This window comes from Anabrus simplex, chromosome 1 (assembly GCF_040414725.1).
Source record: "Anabrus simplex isolate iqAnaSimp1 chromosome 1, ASM4041472v1, whole genome shotgun sequence".
Classification (NCBI taxonomy): Eukaryota; Metazoa; Arthropoda; class Insecta; order Orthoptera; family Tettigoniidae; genus Anabrus; species Anabrus simplex.
The window spans coordinates 480,506,369-480,525,262 of NC_090265.1; the positions used below are offsets into that span (position 1 = coordinate 480,506,369).

The following is an 18,894-nucleotide window of genomic DNA, read 5'->3' on the forward strand; positions in this document are numbered from 1 at the left end:
TTATGCTGAAATGCTTTCTATTAATTGCAATAAAGAAAAGTAATTACCATGTCAGTTTATTTTCACGTAATTGCCTTTTTTCATATGAGTTTGGAATTTAAATTGAATACAGTTTTAGAAAATCTTAAAATTATACAAAATTGCAACAAAAACGGCCAAGTCAAAATTTATATTAACAAAAAAGATGGGTTCATTATGAGTCAGATTTCTGAAAACAGTGGAACTTAAATATTGAACTATTAAGAATGAAACTATGAAAAAAAAAAAAAATCTTTTGCGACTCTCATTGCTTTGTCTCTAAAGATTTTTCATCCATATTGAAAAATATGCCTTCACTGACTTGGCCGGTTTTGATACTAGACGCCTCACTTCTCAAATTTAGCGTTTTGTAGTAAATTAGTTAAGAATAGGCATTATTTATGAAATTGCACACAACACAGTTGGGAGTAAAATCAAGTTTAATCGCACATTGCTCGTCATTCAGTTTTGATTACACTATGGAAAATAAGACAAACATCAACATAAGTCGGCAAAAAGTATTAACAAAAAAATATGCATATTTACAAACACAATTTCGAAGTCAAAAATACTACAGTAGAAGTCCGTTATAACGAGAATCCATAACAGCAAAAAATTTACTCGCTATAATGGATTGTAGTTATATCAAATTTTTTGTAGAAGTTGGGAAAACCCCCTAACACATTAAAATCCGTATGAAACGGCAATTAGTTTGTTCAAAACTTGCATTTTCGGGGATATTATCCACACTACGGCTTATGTTATTTTTTGAAATCCGATACTACGTGAAAGTGAATGTGTAATTTCATTCTGAAAAAATTATAACTCAGTACTGTATTTCTCCAAATCCAAGACGACCCTCACTTTTTTCTTCAAAAAAAAAAAAGTCCATTGTAAAATCATATGAATGCCTTTCTTGTACAGTACGCATTTTAGACTATTTTTAGACGCCGAACATTGGCTTTAGTTATGGCGTATTCCTTTGCGGCTGCGTGATCATTCTTTAAATCAGCGGGTTCAATAACCATCATAATATCAAATAGAACCCGTTGAAAATTTGCCAGCAATACCTATTCCACACGTCTCTACAATACGACGATCCATCAGGAAAACATTCTTGCCTACGATAAAACTATTACTTTCACTCAGCATCACACATGACTGGCTGCCGCTACACGCATGTCTCACTTGCCGGGTTCAGCCAACTTTAGCAGCTAGCCTAATCGCGGAAGTTGAAGGTCAGCGAATGACTTTATTGCGCTGTGGTATAGCAATTCCGACCTTGGGTTTTAAGCACATACCTCACAATTTCATCTCCGACTTCTTTAAAGCGTCCATGTAGCGGACCATTGAACGCATTTTTTGTGCAGTATAGCATTTTTAAGCTATCTTTGTCTTCACGCTAACACCGAATACTGGCTTTAGTTAGGCCTATATTTCCGAGTGTTTAATAAGCACTTAATTGGCATCATAATTCCGACAAGATCCCGTTGAAACTCTGCCGGCATTACTTTTTCCACGTATCTTTACAATACAACGATCCATCGTGAAAATATTCCTGGCATCTATAAAACTTTTTTTTTTTTGCTAGATGCTTTACATTGCACCGACACAGATCGGTCTTATGACGACGATAAATTTAATTTTACTAAGCGTCAGGTACAGTAGATGCGTTATAACTCTGCTACTGAGTAACTTTCGCCTTTCTAAGAATTCAAAGGCTTGCATTTTTTTATGCCATTCTGCAGATTTAAGAAACAACCGTAGAGGCTAAATGAATATTATTCACTCTTCAATACTTCCCGAGATCCAGTGACGTTACACATAGGCACTGTGACAACCGGTCGCTGCGGCTAGCAATGTATAATAAAGAGGGAGTGGGCGAGTTTGCCGTGCGGTTAGGGGCATGTGGCTGCGAGCTTGAATCCGGGAGATAGTGGGTTTGCATCCCACAGAAGATGGTTTTCTGCGTTTTCCCATTTTCACACCAGGCAAATGCTGGGGCTTGTACCTTAATTAACGCCACGGCGGCTTCCCTAAAACCCCTAGGCCTTCCCCAGCCCATCGTCGCCATAAGACGCGTGTCGGTGCGACAGGAAAAAAAAATAAAAAAAATAAAGAGACGATCATTTACTGTCGACGAGTTTTGTGCGCGTGCGGGTGAAAAGAAGTAGCATGGTTACTGCAGTACTTGCCAGTGGTGTTCATTACTGTTCGGCCGGAATGCAAGACAACCCTCGATTTTTCACACGAGATTCCGAGAAAAAATATATAGTCTTCGATTCGAAGAAATAAGGTATACTTTTTGTAGTCAGTTTAACGAAATCTTGCACCACTTAAATTAGACCTACATCGACATTTAAAGGTTCTGTTGAACACGAGAATATTGTTTCGAGTAAATATCGATCTTCAAGTTCTTGAATGCATTATATTCAATTCCGCCCATTACTCATTAGTCAAATTGGAAAAACAAGAAATATCATTAACACTTCTGAAATTACAGTTATTCGCGACCTTGAGCTCAGCTGGAAAGCGTGTGCGCTCTACAAGTCTGTACGAGTGCAAATTGATACAAAGCTTTTAAAAACAACATGTGTAAATAAAACAACTGCAATTTTTTATAACGTTATAACACAAAAACGTTGAATTCCCACTCTTATATTAGGACGAAAACAGTAATAGGCATGGCTTTATGTATTCTGTGTAAAGTGCAACATCTGTTCTGGTCTCGATAACAGACCTAAGACAAAACGCTGGTTAATAGGGCGAGCGACTGAAAAGCCTTACATCTGATATGGATATATTTTTTTTTTTTTATTTTTTTTTTTTTTATTTATATGAAATGCTCTATTGGTGAAAAATATCTAATTCCCTCCATGGGAATTTAGAATTTTCCATTCGGAATTGCTAGGCGGGCAATAATTCCATTGTGGAGATTTACCTCCCGTATGCAGTTATCAGACTGTACCTCTTATAAGGGCTTCTGATAAGTTCACCTGCATACAACTCAGCGTCAGTGGGTAGGGTCCGACACACATCCCACTCTGATGAGTCTAGTGTCAGACCTAAGACAAAACGCTGGTTAATAGAGCGAACGCCTGATGAGCCATACATCTGAACTGAAAGAGGTTTTCAGAGGAAACGGACGATGTAAGAAAAAAATTCAAATTTCAAAGAAAATATCTCAGGGTGGAAAGGCAAGCCCGGACAGGCTCTGTGACACCAGAGACCTACCGCAAGCGTGCAAACTGTCTGACACAGGGTGCAACTTGAACAGACTGGTGGGTTCTAACCGAGAGCTGCATTGAGTGGACGTTTTATATCACAAAAGGCTCTAAAATCTTAACTGTTTAACCGGGAAATATATTTACAACAGAACACTTTAAATGGAAAAAGATAATATCTTTATGCAAACCATCAAGGGACCAAGAATATCACACTTCTTAGGCATGAAAACTTCTTATGCGGAAAATTTTAAGCGAGATTCACTGCAAGTTGTCAGTTTCCAGCAAGCTACACAGAAGATATACAATGGGTTTCAAAAGGGGCATGTTTGTAAATATAGTAAATGCACAGTTTCCAGTAAAAACGTGTATTTTGCATTGTCTGCACTGTTTGGCTATCCGTGCAGTCTCGGGTCCGCACTACCCAGGTTATCGAGAGTTTACTGTACCTATGTACATACGACTTAATTTGACACTTGCTTGTTCTTTCCCGATACCGATATCCTTTTTGGATTCATTTTTCGCTTTGTGTCTGCCCGGTGTTCCTAATATTTTATGAAGTATACGATGGTTATCTTAAGTTCTTTACATTTAAAGTCCTGACATTGTCTTTGTCCTATTATGTGCACTTTTTCTTGTTCCTCCCAGTGCATATGACTTGATTTGAAGGCTGTATATACAGCATGAGGTTTACATAAAGAAAACTGTCCAAATACAGTATCTGTATTTTATTATTTTGCTTCCCCCCTGTTTTTTTTTTTTTACCGATGTTACCAACATTTGTTGTGTTCACACATCCATTGTCCTTTTCCCTTGAAAAACTATGTAACAAGTTTTCCTGTATTTGGCAAATGAATAAAATTCCACCGTAAGACAGATCACAGAACAAAATACAATATGTGTTGAAATAATATTTACCTGAGGACCTTTGGGTGCTCCACCAAATATACAAGTGTTCTTTATTTGTGAAGAGGCACCAAAATCCGTTGCAACTTGTTGTATCTGCTGAGCTAACTCCCGAGTAGGTGCAAGGATGAGAGCAACAGGACCATCGCCTCGAGCCAACCTTGACTGATTGTTGATGTGAACAATGGCTGGCAGAGTGTACTGCAAAAGTAAATAAACAATAAATGAATAACACTCAGACAAAATATAGTACAGTATTTTTGAAAATTAGACTGGAGATTGTGGGAAATCAAGAGGATGGGACCCACATGCAGAATGTGGGCACCGAAGGCACGATTTCCACATCATTTCTCTACCTCATAAAAGCATTCACGACCCACTGAAGCCTGAGGTGGGTTGCGCCAAGTATGTAGAGGATTAGCGCGCGCGCACACACACACACACACACACAGAGTGTGTGAGGCTTCTCAGATTACAATACATTTTTAGGCAGTAACTCATGAAATTTTGAAGATTTGTCATATTTATATGACATTTTTGCAAATTTATTTCCAAAGTTTTTGGATCTATAACAGATTTCACGTCCTTGATGCCAGGTGCTTGTCTGCTTACTCATCCAAATTTTTAAAAATTTTCAGTTCTCAAAAGGTGGTCTTCTGGAATCATGCGATTTGACACCTTATCTTCTGAAAAAAATCTGCCTTGCCATTTTTGAAGGCAAGTTTTCATAAATCAGTTTCCTAATTAATGCTGTTCTCTTTGAAGGCCTACAAGGCGAAACTTTTCCTAGAGATTGAGAGCATTTGTACAATTAAAACTGGCAAAACGTTCTGCAGACTGTGGACATTTGAAGGTGATCACATATACCGGCCTTACAGGAACGTAAAAGAACTCTTGCTGTTGCAGGACGAAATTCTGGTACCTCAGCATCTATGAAAACCATAGAGGTAGTCAGTGGAACGTTAAACGAATAACATTATTGTTGATACCTCCACAGTGAGCTTGAAAGCTGATCTGATTTCCATTCACGTAGCTTGGCACATTAGTGCTCCTGTATCTTTCCCAGATAAGCTTGAAGATATGAAGCATGTTTTTTTTTTTAAGTAAGGTCCGTTTTGTTGTAGACACTAGTAGTTTATGCCCATAACGCAACGAGCTTGTGCGTCGTGTACCGGCATGCCTCGGGAACAACTGTGCTCAGTTTCAGCTCTGTAGTTAACTTGTACGGTTCTGTTCTGTGCTTTCAAAATGTTTAAGACTATCAACTCGCCCGCCATGTGCGAGGTTCGGTCAGTGATACGGTTCTTGTCAGCAAGGAACCAGTCTGCTGCAGAAATTCATCGACAGATTTGCGAAGTGTGCGGTGATACTGTTACGGGTGAAATCAAAGTGTGAAGGTGGGTACGACAATTCAAACATGAACGTCCATAATGAGGACCGCTCCGGTCGCCCTTCTTTGATTGCAGACAATTTGGTGGCTTCAGTTCAAGCGAAGATTCGTGAGAACAGGTGCTTCACAATAACAGGTCTCTCAAACGAATTTCCTGATGCGTCGTGATCAGTGCTTTACAACATTGTTTCTGAACACATGTGCTCCCGTTGGGTCCCAAAACTCCTAACGGAGGAACACAAAAACCAACGACTTGAGTGTGCGATTAGGTTCTTGACTCGTTATGACGAAGAAGGTGCCGGCTTCTTGAGTCAGATCGTAACTGGAGACGAAACATGGGTTTCGTATATCACGCCCGAATCGAAGCAACAGAGCATGGAATGGAGACACACACTCGCCTGTAAAGGTGAAGGCCAAACAGACTATGTCCCAGCGCAAAATCATGGCGTCAGTGTTTTGGGATAGGCATGGTGTTTTGTTGCTCGACTTCATGCAACGAGGAACCACTATCAACGCACTGCCAAACCCTGAGAAAGCCACACAGAGCGATTCAAAACAAAAGACGCGGCATGCTGACAAAGGGAATTGTCCTTCTCCATGACAATGCAAGACCTCACACTGCAGGTCAGACCCGCGATTTATTAGACAGTTTTGGCTGGGAAGTTTTAGACCACCCACCCTACAGTCCTGATCTTGCACCGAGCAATTACCACCTGTCCCTCCACCTCAAACATCACCTCAGTGGCAACCATTACAATGACGACGACGTGACAACGGCAGTGAACTCTTCGTTATGAGAGCAGGCGGCAAGTTTCTACGAAGAGGGTATTTTAAAATTGGTTACGAGGTATGAGAAGTGTTTGAACAAACTTGGCAACTATGTTGAAAAATAGAGTGAAGTATGTACTTTCTGAAAATAAATTGCATCATTTAAGATATCCCTCTTGTCAAGAATATGTTTATAGTAATGTGCATATCAAAATAAAGGCAGAAATATATAACATTAAGTTGAGTGAGGGTGAGAAAGCGTTTATTTCCTTAATTCCTCACCGAGCGTGGAAATAGACTTAATTATGAATCTCTTTATTTATTTAATATTAACTTTTATCATTTACATGGGTAAGGGAACATTCATTATTGATGATTGCATTGATGTTAATTTGTTATTGTTATGTCTGGTGATTTTAATATGGTCGGTGTTATGCATCAAGCGGCTATGCGTCAAATCTTAGTTTAGCGCAAAACTCATTCAAAGGTGTTTCATATTAAAACCCATCTTATGAGAGATAGGTATTTTTGTCAAAATAATGATTTGGTAGTTACATAATGTGGTGCACGTAACGCAATTACAGTGGAACCTCAATTCTCCGTTTTTGGAGGGACCACGGAAAAAAAACATACCACACGGGAAAAAATGAATCATTTGGCTAAACTTCACAAAAAAATATGTATACTTATAATCTAACATACACCCCTAAACCAAACCATAGCCCCAATGGCCCTTCTGCCAACCAAGAGACCGCTGCTCGCTCCGAAGGCCTGCAGATTACGAGGTGACACATGGTCAGTGTGACGAATCCTCTCGGCCGTTATTCCTGGCTCTCTAGACCGGGGTCGCCATCTCACCATTAAATAGCTCCTCAAAGGTAATCGTAGAATGAATGAACCTGGAACCAGCCGACATATCCAGGTAAAAATGCCTGGCCTGGCCAGCAATCGAACCCGGGCCCTCTAGGTGAGAGGCAGGCAAGTTCGACCGCGGGGCCGACTTCAAACATTAATTACCGGTATGCGACTTAAAAATTTCGAAACTTTACATTCAGTTTTACCGGGGAAACTTCGTCAGTTTCCTCTGAAAACTTCTTTCAGTTCAACAACTTTGATCTACCAAGCCAAACAACAATCGACCACAAGTTGTTTTTAATTATCTAATCTAATGGAATAAAGCACGTTGGATAAAAAAGCACCCAACATGATGGCGAAATCCCATTTTTTAAAAATCTTCCACTGTAATTTGGTCCCCGGTTCACTGTTCGCAGTCATTTTATGGAAATCTTATACCGCGTAATTTAGGCCTACATCGACTTTTAAAGGTTATCCTGAACTCGAGAATATGGTTTCGAATGATGTAAGTATAGATTCTAAAGTTCTGGAATGCATTATATTCAATTCTGCCTGTCACTACTCACAATCAAATTGGAAAGAGAAAAAATAACATCAAAACTTCCGAAATTACAGTTATTCGCGACCTTGAGTTCATCTGGAAAGCGCGCTCGCTGTACAAGTCAGTACGAGTGCGAAATGATACAAAGTTTTTAAATGTAATGTGCGCAAATAAAACGACTGCGGTTTTTATAACATTTTAACACACCATGGACCATGTAATTTGAATGGATAATACGGGAAAACGTAGTTTCCGGGAACGTATAATCGAGGTCCTACTGTGTTCAGAAAAAAACTCATTTAGTGCAATATTTTCCTCGTATTTCTCAAATTTAACTTAGCCGTATTTGCAGTTTGCGGACTAAGATATGCATAAAGTGGTTAAGTGGTAAACTGTGGTGGATGGCTTGTTGATGCTCAGGGCTGTGGAACATTTATTTATGCAACAAGTTAAGCACCACTATGTGAGATTTTGTTGTTAATAACCAAGAACCAGCAACAGAATATTAGTTTTGAAAACCTATTACTATTTCATTATACAAGACGTTCACAGAAACATACAAATAAGTGTAACTCAAAACAAATAGCAGAAAAAGAAGGATGCGATAGTATCACTCCTAAATTCAGACTACCTGATGAGGAATCTAATCGACATCCTTCCGAATACACCTTTACCACCTGTGCTAGCACACCTATCTCAAGGTCTTAGTGGATAATTTATAATTCTTAAATTAATGAAAGCTTATAACTTTACTGTATGTATTAATAAACGATTTGGTGATATTTAAATCCAAACAGCCATCTGTACACTTATAGTGTGATACAGTAAAAAACAAGCATGCACTAATGATAATGACTGTAGGCCCTATAGCAATAACTCATACTAAAAAATACTTGCGAGGATGTTACAGAATGCTGAATACCACTTGGCGAATCAATTCTTTGAATAAGGCGAATGGACGGTTAATGTATAACCTGCAATCCCGCATTATGATAATGGCGCTTATATTTTTTCTTCTATAAGAGCTATTTAAATTTAAACACAGCGACGTAAAGCAACTTGCAAAAAAAATTGAAAATAAATAAACACAGCTCTGCGAGTATACGAGCAGTTAGATCGGTTCTTTAGGTGATGGTACCAGTATTCCGTTTTTTGAAACTTGTTGCTAAGCCGGTTGATGCATAACACCATATGTAACTAGTCAGGTCGGCAGCAGTGTTCAGCCATTTAAAAAAAAAAAAAAAGAGAATAGGGTGGCGATATTTACCTTTTAGTGTATAGCCTGAAGTGCTGACTACTATATAAGGAGCACCGCAAAAAAAATTGAAAATAAATAAACACAGCTCTGCGAGTATACGAGCAGTTAGATCGGTTCTTTAGGTGATGGTACCAGTATTCCGTTTTTTGAAACTTGTTGCTAAGCCGGTTGATGCATAACACCATATGTAACTAGTCAGGTCGGCAGCAGTGTTCAGCCATTTAAAAAAAAAAAAAGAGAATAGGGTGGCGATATTTACCTTTTAGTGTATAGCCTGAAGTGCTGACTACTATATAAGGAGCAACACAGGGAAAATCTTGGAACATGATTTTAAAAAATTTAATTCGGCAACGACTGAAGCAAAAAATTTCTTCCGTACTATCTTCTGTTGGTTCATTCAACATTTCAACTATGGATCCACCTGTAAGTTCATAGCGTTCATCACTCTTCATCTATTCTGTAACTTCAATTTCACTATCGTCTTTACATCCGGGTTATCTGCGAGATTAGATCTGATAAGATTGATATGCCATCATCATTGCTGTAATCGGAGTTACCAAAAACGGACAGGATTCTGCTAACCAATACATTATATGCCCTTCATGGTTATCTGTTGGAGGAAATTCACATAAAATTTTGCTTTAGTTTGACAGTCCTTGAAGCGGTCCGTGTTCATTTTGGATCTTGTAAGTATTCTTTGTTACCTTTGTTGTAAACGAATGTGAAGGTTCATCACTGATTGCATCAGTTGGTGGTCAGTTCAGCAGTCATCAGCACTGCAGAGCTTTCATGACGTATGCCACTGGCATAAATATAAAGGACAATTGAAGTGTGCCAAAATCAGGCCAAGTAGCAGAAATTGAAAAGGAATTGTGAAAATATGAAATTAAGGCTATTAAGTTTTGCATGAAATTCTATTCTGGAGATACAGAGAAAAGCAATAAGGAATCTCACAGTTCACAGAAAGTACGAAGTGGCTGTGTAGAATATTGCTTAAGATCAAAACTTCCTTTTCCAAACAAAGGCATCTGTATACCAGCATTTTGCCAAAGGACTATACTGAGAAGTGTAGGAATTCCATCTGTATTTTAGATTCAGAATTGAATTTTCACATTTCCCCATTCCCATATTTGAGGTTGAAACATCCTAAAAATGCAGTAAATAGCACTATCCCATCATAACAAATTTCTGAAGTGATTAGACCTACTGAATTCACAAACAAGCCAACATCAGTTCACCTAAATGACAGAATAAAACAAAGGACAGTAAATTTGATTACCGTATTTACTCGCATATTAGACCCCGTTTTTTCCCACTTTTACAGCCAAAAATAGTAAAGGGGGGTCCAATATGCGATAACCTCAACATTTTGTGCAGTGACTTCTAGGCTATAAAGAGCTATAACCCTTTCAGACCTGAAAGAAAACTGGCAGTGGCACATAATTGTGCGTGTCAGGACTTAATTCACTACTTTCAAAAAAAAAAAAAATACCTCGATGCATGTGAATATACATATGTACATGATCAAATGTTCTATTTTACAGTGGGGAATAATTAAGAACAATTAAATCTTTGTTCAAACACGAGTAAATAGAACATTTTCTACACTGAGGGCGAGTTTTGCTTTTACTGCCCTTTTGGCAGCAGCGCCTCGTCGTCGGATCTGAAAGAAAACTTGGTATGTGAATTTTTATTTGTACGTCAAAGACTTGGTAAAATACACTCAAATACATGTTTTTACAGTTTATTTTACAAAATGAGAACTTTCAGCTAAAAAACAGAACCCACATAATTGTGCGTGTCAGGACTTAATTCACTACTTAGAAAAAATAAAAAGATTCACCCCAGTACATGTGAATATACACATGTACATGATCAAATGTTCTATTTTACAATGTGGAACAACGTATTTTAAACAATAAAAATCTTTTACATTACATTTCTCACGTAGAGTACGAGTTCTGCTTTCACAGTCCTTTTCGTGGCAGCACCCAGCACTCTTGCATGCATTGCCTGTAGGGAAACCTAGCCCGCACACTGGTGCATATCTACATTCAAAACCTCATGGTATTACAGTAGGTATGATGTAAGTTCAAAATTTACGTTTGCGAAACAATTTACACACTTCATTGATTATATTCTGATGTTCAGTAGAGCTTCTAGATTATTACGAATGAAATAAATAAATAAATCAATAAATAAATAAATAAATAAATAAATAAATAAATAAATAAATAAATAAATAAATACATACTTATTTTAGGCATTGCTGCTTCCCGCCATCTTGCCGATGAATATTTTAAAACTCTTCATCCTGCCCCCTGGTAGTCAAGCAATAAATAAAGTACATGCTACGTGTCCTGCACAAGCACTGCAGTCCGGTCTAGCCCGAAGAAAACGTCAAAAAAGCTCAGACATAAATAAAATACGAACCCGCACAACTGTCCGTACACAGTTTGAAAGGGATAAATTGTACGTGTAAACATTCTATACTATTATTTAACAAACTTCGAATGTATTTAAATTATACTGGCTATTTTCGTCAGAAGGCAGAATTTCTAAACGTAAAAGGACAATAAAGGGTGAAGACGATTTTTAGGCCTACGGTCCATATAAAAGTCTATTTTAATTACTCATATCACATCATTCGTTACATCTCATGAATTCCTCTGGTGAGGCTGACGTCAGGAAGGCATATGGCCGTAAAAACTCACTACGAAGATTCGTTTCGCTTCATACTCGACCCCGTAGAAAAAAGGGATAAGGGTATCGTGTAATCATATAATTAAATATTGATACAAAAGAGCTTAATGGCCAGTCATTTGTCTGTCAGTTCAGCAGTAGCCCTACCGCACAATAAACCTGATCACTGCTTTCATTTGAATATTATCGCCTTGTGCTGTCAACTTCCCTGCCCTTCTACCAGAAATTCAAGTGACGTCATTTTCACTGCCATCTCGTCAGTCGCGTCAGCCATGCTTCATTCTTTTTGAGCCAAGCACTGTAATCGAGAGCATGCAAGGTCCCGTCTTTTTGAACCTTTTAAAAATAATTTTGTGCCCGACTATAGAGTCTAAACAGTGTGAATCTATTCCCAAATGGTTTCTGAAGATTGTCTGATATTCCCAGTTGGTGTACATGTAGCAGAAGCCACTCCTTCCAAATAAAGGCATGCTGATAACTAGCGTATGTTACGAGTTGTACTTCCGAATGTAATACATAGTAACTGGAAACATTCTTTTAGCAACGGTGGCTGTTGAAACACAGACCCTTATTTTTAAGTACATTTCTTGCTTGTTCTCTACATTTATCACATCAGGATTTACGTTAACAGCTGTCCATAACATAAAGGCAAGACCACATTGTTTAGGTTAGGTATATTATCGCCCTGATAGTGCCAGAAGTTCCTTGACGGAAAGAACAATAAATAACAGGAAAATATAACGCATTTATGGATATCTACAGGTGTGGCAGTAATGCGTTTTATTATCATAATGTTTAACTTTGTACGTTTGTTGTCCCTTTATTAACGCATGCCAGTACCTTAGTATGTTTTGTTTGGCGTCTCCGAAAATCGTTTTAAGTAGGCCTACGTGGGGACATAAAATTCTTATTATTTGTTAGGTACGTAGGCGAGTAAAACAATAGTTTTAATTGGATAGCTTTTATCACATTTTAAACTTGCTTCTCTCCAAATATAGGTATACGTATATTGACCCGAGTTACGAGATATTAAACGACCACTTTGTTAATGATCTCGCCTGGTGTATAAATAGCAACAACTGTGAATATTTATCAACTAAAGTAAACACGTTTCCTCATCCCAAGGCGGTACAGCTCTTTTCAGACAGACCCCCAGTGGAAGGGAGTTACATGTACCCGGTATTGCTTTTACCACATATCAACCTTCCTGCCATTCGTAAATGTCTGACAGTACGGTACATGGAATCGAAGTCAGACTCCCGAGAACAGCAACTAATTGTGCTAACCATTAGACTGGAGGATTATTATTAACTACAAAACACAGATATATAACATACTTGCAATGTGCGGGTCAGACACGCAGCTAGGCCTATTCACTTACAGCATTTGTGCGAAGTCATCAGAGCTGCAGTAGACCTACGCTACGGTGGCGGACATTTCTTAACTACGAAACACAGATGTAGGTAACGCATGGATTCGACACGTTTTCATTGTGTAGGTCGTACGAACGAAACTATTCACAAATTTGTGCGATGTCATCAGAGCTGCAACCAGACCTACCTGCTTCGAAGCAGAATCATTGTTCTCTGACGAATTACGTTGGGGGTCTTATATGCGAGATTTATTTTAGTCATTTTCTTCATCTCGAAAAGCCAGGGGGGGGGGAGTCTAATACACGAGTAAATACGGCATTTATAACTTACAGAAATTCTAACAAATTTGCTATAAACATCTCAATAGATACCAACACAATATTTATAGATTCCTGGGTCAGTTCAATGAATGCGTAATACTTACCGATAAGGTTTTACCAGATCCAGTCTGTGCAATGCCAACCATGTCCCTACCACTCAACGCAATGGGCCATCCTTGAGCTTGGATGGCTGTAGGCTCCTTAAAGCCTTGTTTCCTGAGAAAGAAACCACAAACACACAGCAGTTACACACAATTCCTGTTAAGATATTCATCGTTTACATGTTCTATCGAAATTCTCAAGCTATCTCGAGAATAAATTACATTCTTTCTAGTTTTCATTACTGATATACAGCTATTCTTACTGCAAAAATATAATTCAAATACAGTATATCCATCTCACAAATAATGAACACTGTATAATAAGAGTATCTTCAATTTTGCAGTAATTAACTCATTCACAGCTGTTTGTAGGATATATATTGTACCCATAATTGCTTCACACATGAAGGTTCCAGGAATGAGGAGTGAAATCTTAGCTCTTTTGTATTCTTTCACATACTAATTTAGTCTAAAGTTATGTACTTCGTACTTATTTTATTAGTACTGTATACAGTAAAACCTTGTTAATTCGAAGTCGTTGGGACTCAAAAATCGGACTTCGAATTACGTGATTTCGAATTAACCGCCAATTCGCAATTCAGAAGTACCAACCCTTGCCGCGTTACAAAATATTCTAAGGCCCGTTACTGCATGCAGTTAAACTTGATTCACAATTTATACTACCTTTCAAAAGCCATGAAAAAAGAACTATTTCCAAATGTATCCAAGAAGGTGCATTTACAGTATTCAAATAATGCACTCGGATATCTCACTGGTAAACATAACCTCACGCAACGCAAGAAAGAAAAAAAAGCACGATTCAAAGACGAGGAGAAATCTATGCTGGCTCCCATGTGCAAGTGCTTTATTAATTGGATTACTATACTGTATGCATTTTAGATGCCTTGTATTTACACAGAAAGTATCCGATGCCCTTAAAATCGAACTTTCCTATGACTCTATCCTTGTACGATTTCCCGCCGGCACTTCGCTCGTACTTCAGAAATGTAAGCACTTGCCGCGTCACAAAGTATTCCAAGACCCATTAATACATGCAGTCACGTCGATTCACAGTTTAAACCTTTCAAATGCCATGGAAAACTATTTCCGAAATGTATCCAACAAGGTGTATTTAGAATGTTCAAATAATGCACTTGGATAAATCACTGACAAACATAACCTCACCCAACGAAAGAAAAAAAATCGCACAATTCAAAGACGAGGATATATTATGCCGGTTCCCGTGTGCAAATGCATTATTTTTTGGATTTCTGTACTGTTTGCATTTTTATTATAGATGCTTTGTACTGGCATGGAAAGTGCCCGACGCTCTTAAAATATTGTGGCTTATCGAACTTTCCTATGGCGACGAGATAAAGTATCTCGCTTCCATGTGCATTGCAACGCACTACTATGACCCCCATCCGTCACACTTGTACGATTTCGCGGCTGGCAATTTCTCCTTTAAAACCATAAGACCGTTTGGGCTCGCGTTAACATAAAGCAGTGCAGTTTCACCGGCAATGCAATATTGTTCGGTGCCTACGAATTTATTATATGAGCCACGTTCTTTCGTCAACTGTCGGCATCGCCAGTGTTCCCGGATTCTATTTTCCCCGCACACCGCCTGTTGCGTGATATTTCGGCGTTCCTTAAAAGGTTGAATACAAAAGAATTCCGATTTCATTCAACTTAGCAATCATGAAGCGCACTGTAGACCCACCGAAGTGAGTGAAAGTGCGGAAAGCTACCCCTCCACGTTACGGAACGCGCGATCTATTATGACGCGGAGCGGAAAAAAATTCGAGTTGAAATTACCCTGTAACATACTATTGTTTTAAAATGTAAAGGCAGTTTCGAATTAAAGGTCTGAATTTCGGTAATGGGGCCGAGATTGTACTTCGAATTACGAATTATCCGCATTTCGAATTAAACAATTGAAATAACATGTAAAACTGTATCTCATGTTTCCGGGAACGAGAGCTTCTTCGAATTAGGCGGGATTTTGAATTAACCGATTTCGAATTATCGAGGTTCTACTGTACATGCCTACTGTTGGTTACAGTATTTTAGTTTGGGGTACACATGTTCGTTCTCGTGCTGAGAGATGGTAAAATCATTTTTTTCCCCAAGACTGAGCAAGAAGTTAAAAAATTAGAACTGAGACAGACAGAGGATTAAAAACACAAACAGCTGAAGAATTTGACATTCTTGGGTCAATGCCTTCAATACTTTCAAAAAATTATGAGACCATAGACCCGCAATAAAGGCAGAGTGCAAATAACGCAAACACGCGTTCAAGGAGCTGAACTCTTCGATTTGGAAGTGGATATAATGACCCTGTGGTTTTGGCACGTTTGAGTGAACGATTTTCCCAATGATAGCGAGGTTATTATGGGGAATGCGAATGAACTGACGCTGAAGATGGAACCAGAGTTTCAGTGTTTAAACCGATGGTTTCAGTGTTTTAAAGAGCACCACAATATTACGTGGCAGACGGTGTGCAGAGACGCAGAATCCCTGAACACTGGCAGTGCAGACAGTTTGTAAGAAAGCGTCTCATATCATTAATTTGTACGCACCAAACAACATTACCAATGAAGACGGAACTGCATTATTTCTTAAAGCCGAGCCCGAACGGCCTTATGGTTTTAAAGGAGAGAATGCCACGGTGTAAGGATAACCACACTGTCCTCCTGTGTTCCAGTGCTGACAGAAATGCAAAAGTTCAATCATCATAGGAAAGTTTGATAACAAGTCATGATGTTTTAACACATTGGGGGCAGCCATATTTGAATGTGTTTCCCTCCAGAAATTGCAGGATTTTTAATGGTTTTTGAAATGTTTTCAATGCTAGGGTAAATACAAAGTATTGAAATAGAAACTTGTTTCCTTGAATACTCCTATTGGAGAATAAGAAAAAGTAAAGCTGATAGACTGTTGAAGATGTTAAAGACGACTGTTGTCTTATCTTAACATACAAAATTAACATCTCTAACAGGATCTTACTTACTTTTTCTTATCCTGAGAGTATTCAAGGAAACACATTTCTATTTCATTATAAAGATTGAACTGTTTATTGCTCTACCCTCAACAGGTTTTGGGCGCACTGACTCAGCGCTCCAGAGTGTAACTTTGTGAACTTGTGACATGTAGCTTGATACTACGATTTTAACCAAGGACATTTTAATAATTTTATGTTAGACAAAAACCTATATTGATATCCTCTTTTCACGATTTGTAAGAACAATCAGGATCATGATTATTCACCTTACAGGTTTGAGTTTGAGGCTGATGATGCCCTTAATATGGGCGAAACATGCCCCTTGTAACTTTTTATGATAAGATTTAATTCTTAATTTACTACATCTCTTTGTATTGAATAGGTGGTTATTAAAAATAACACTTGTAACATACTTTGTATATAACATGTAATGCCAGGGTAAGCCATGATTATAACAACTTTAGGAATATTTAGAAAGATCACACTTTGTTCAACACAAAAATGAGTTTTAAATACACTATGTGATCATAAGTATCCAGACACCTGGCTGAACATGAGGTACAAGTTTGTGGCGCCCTCCATCGCAATACTGGAATTCAATATACTGTTGGCCCACCCTTAGCCTTGATGATAGCTTCCAATCCCGTTCAATCAGGTGCTGGAAGGTTGCTTGGGGAATGGCAGCCCAATCTTCACAGAGCACTGAGGAACGGTAGCGATGTCGGTCAGCGATCCCTGGCACAAAGTCAGCGTTCCAAAACATCCCAAAGGTGTTCTATAAGATTCAGTTCGGGACTGTGTGCAGGCCAGTCCACGACAGGGATGTTATTGTCGTGTAACCACTCCGCCACAAGCCGTGCATTATGAACAGATGCTCGATCGTGTTAAAAGATGCAATCGCCATCCCCAAAGTGCTCTTTAACAGTGGGAAGCAAGAAAGTGCTTAAAACATCAATGTAGGCCTTTGCTGTGATAGTGCCACGCAAAACAACAAGGGGAGCAAGCCCCCTCCATGAAAAGAACGACCACACCATAATACCACCGCCTCCGAATTTTACTGTTGGCACTACACACATTGGCAGAAGACGTTCAATTGGCATTCACCATACCCACACCCTGCCATCGGATTGCCACATTGTGTATCGTGATTCGTCACTCAACACAACATTTTTCCACTGTTCAATCGTCCAGTGTTTACGCTCCTTACACCACGCAAGGCATCGTTTGGCACTGACCTGTGTGATGTGTGGCTTATGGGCAGCCGCTCGACCATGAAATCCAAGTTTTCGCACCTCCCGCCGAACTGTCATAATATCCTGATGCAGTTTGAAGTTCCTGTGTGATGGTCTGGATAGGTGCCTGCCTATTACACTTCACGACCCTCTTCAACTGTCGGCGGTCTCTGTCAGTCAACAGACGAGGTCGGCATGTACGCTTTTGTGCTGTACGTGTCCCTTCACGTTTCCACTTCACTATCACATCGGAAACAGTGGACCTAGAGATGTTTAGGAGTGTGGAAATCTCGCGTACAGACTTCCGACACAAGTGACATCCCATCATCTGACCATGTTCAAAATCCAAGAGTTCCACAGAGCGCCCCATTCTGCTCTCTCACGATGTCTAATGACTGCTGAGATCGCTGCTATGGAGTACCTGGCAGTAGGTGGCAGCACAATGCACCTAAGATGAAAAACATATGTTCTTGAGGGTGTCCGGATACTTTTGACCACATAGTGTATCATAATAGTGCAGCAATTTTAAAATATAAATTTATGAAGATAATAAGTTTTACAAACCAAAAAAAAAAAAATCTGATGCAGCTATGGATGCCAGTTGGGTTAATATTTCGAAACCTGTCTAACAATGTGGACACATCTACTTAAACACACTAACACAGATTCTAATCTAATTGGTCAATTGGCATCGGTGTCCTTGTTTACAACCAGGAATTTGCTTTCCCACCATTCGCTGTTCGACAACTGGGTTGCATCGAATTGCTGCAGGTTGTCACCTGTACATGAGCAACACCCACATTTTTGGGAAGCAATATAAAACAGTATAACAGAACTCGCTTCAGGAAGCGGTATAAAACTACGTTACACTTCATACCAATTTGAAATTAGCTCAATATCTACATTTACTTGCCTGAAGCGCCAGAATCATCATATTTACTTAGTGTGTAATTGTTATCCTCATCCTCATTTTCAGAACTCATCTTCCACAAGAACATCCATTATGGATTCGCTGTCGAATTTTCGTACACTTGAATTAGACATGCTAAATATTCACAAGAATGACACAAACAAGCCTGCCTCTCGAACACTCTCTTCCTGTCCCCATGTACCTTACGTACTTTCCCACTCGTTTCCCAGCTGAGAGTCAACGATGACGGGGCCTCAGGTTATGTAGGAACGTGGGTGTAGAGCTCTCGAC

General features: G+C 39.0%; 1 protein-coding gene across 4 annotated transcripts in view; it reads right to left on the reverse strand.

The window, feature by feature from the left end:
* Positions 1-18,894, reverse strand: part of LOC136856975 (probable ATP-dependent RNA helicase DDX17) — a 162,051-nt gene that overhangs the window by 62,901 nt on the left and 80,256 nt on the right. For 3 of the 4 annotated variants that reach the window (XM_067135297.2, XM_067135296.2, XM_067135294.2), the window contains exons 4-5: positions 13,461-13,572; positions 4,161-4,349 (exon numbers count right to left, since the gene is read on the reverse strand). In XM_067135297.2, the coding sequence (XP_066991398.2) occupies positions 4,161-4,349; positions 13,461-13,572 (301 nt within the window). Of the gene's footprint in view, positions 1-4,160; positions 4,350-13,460; positions 13,573-17,696; positions 17,750-18,894 lie in introns of those variants that run through there. The other variant, XM_067135295.2, reaches the window with a different exon arrangement.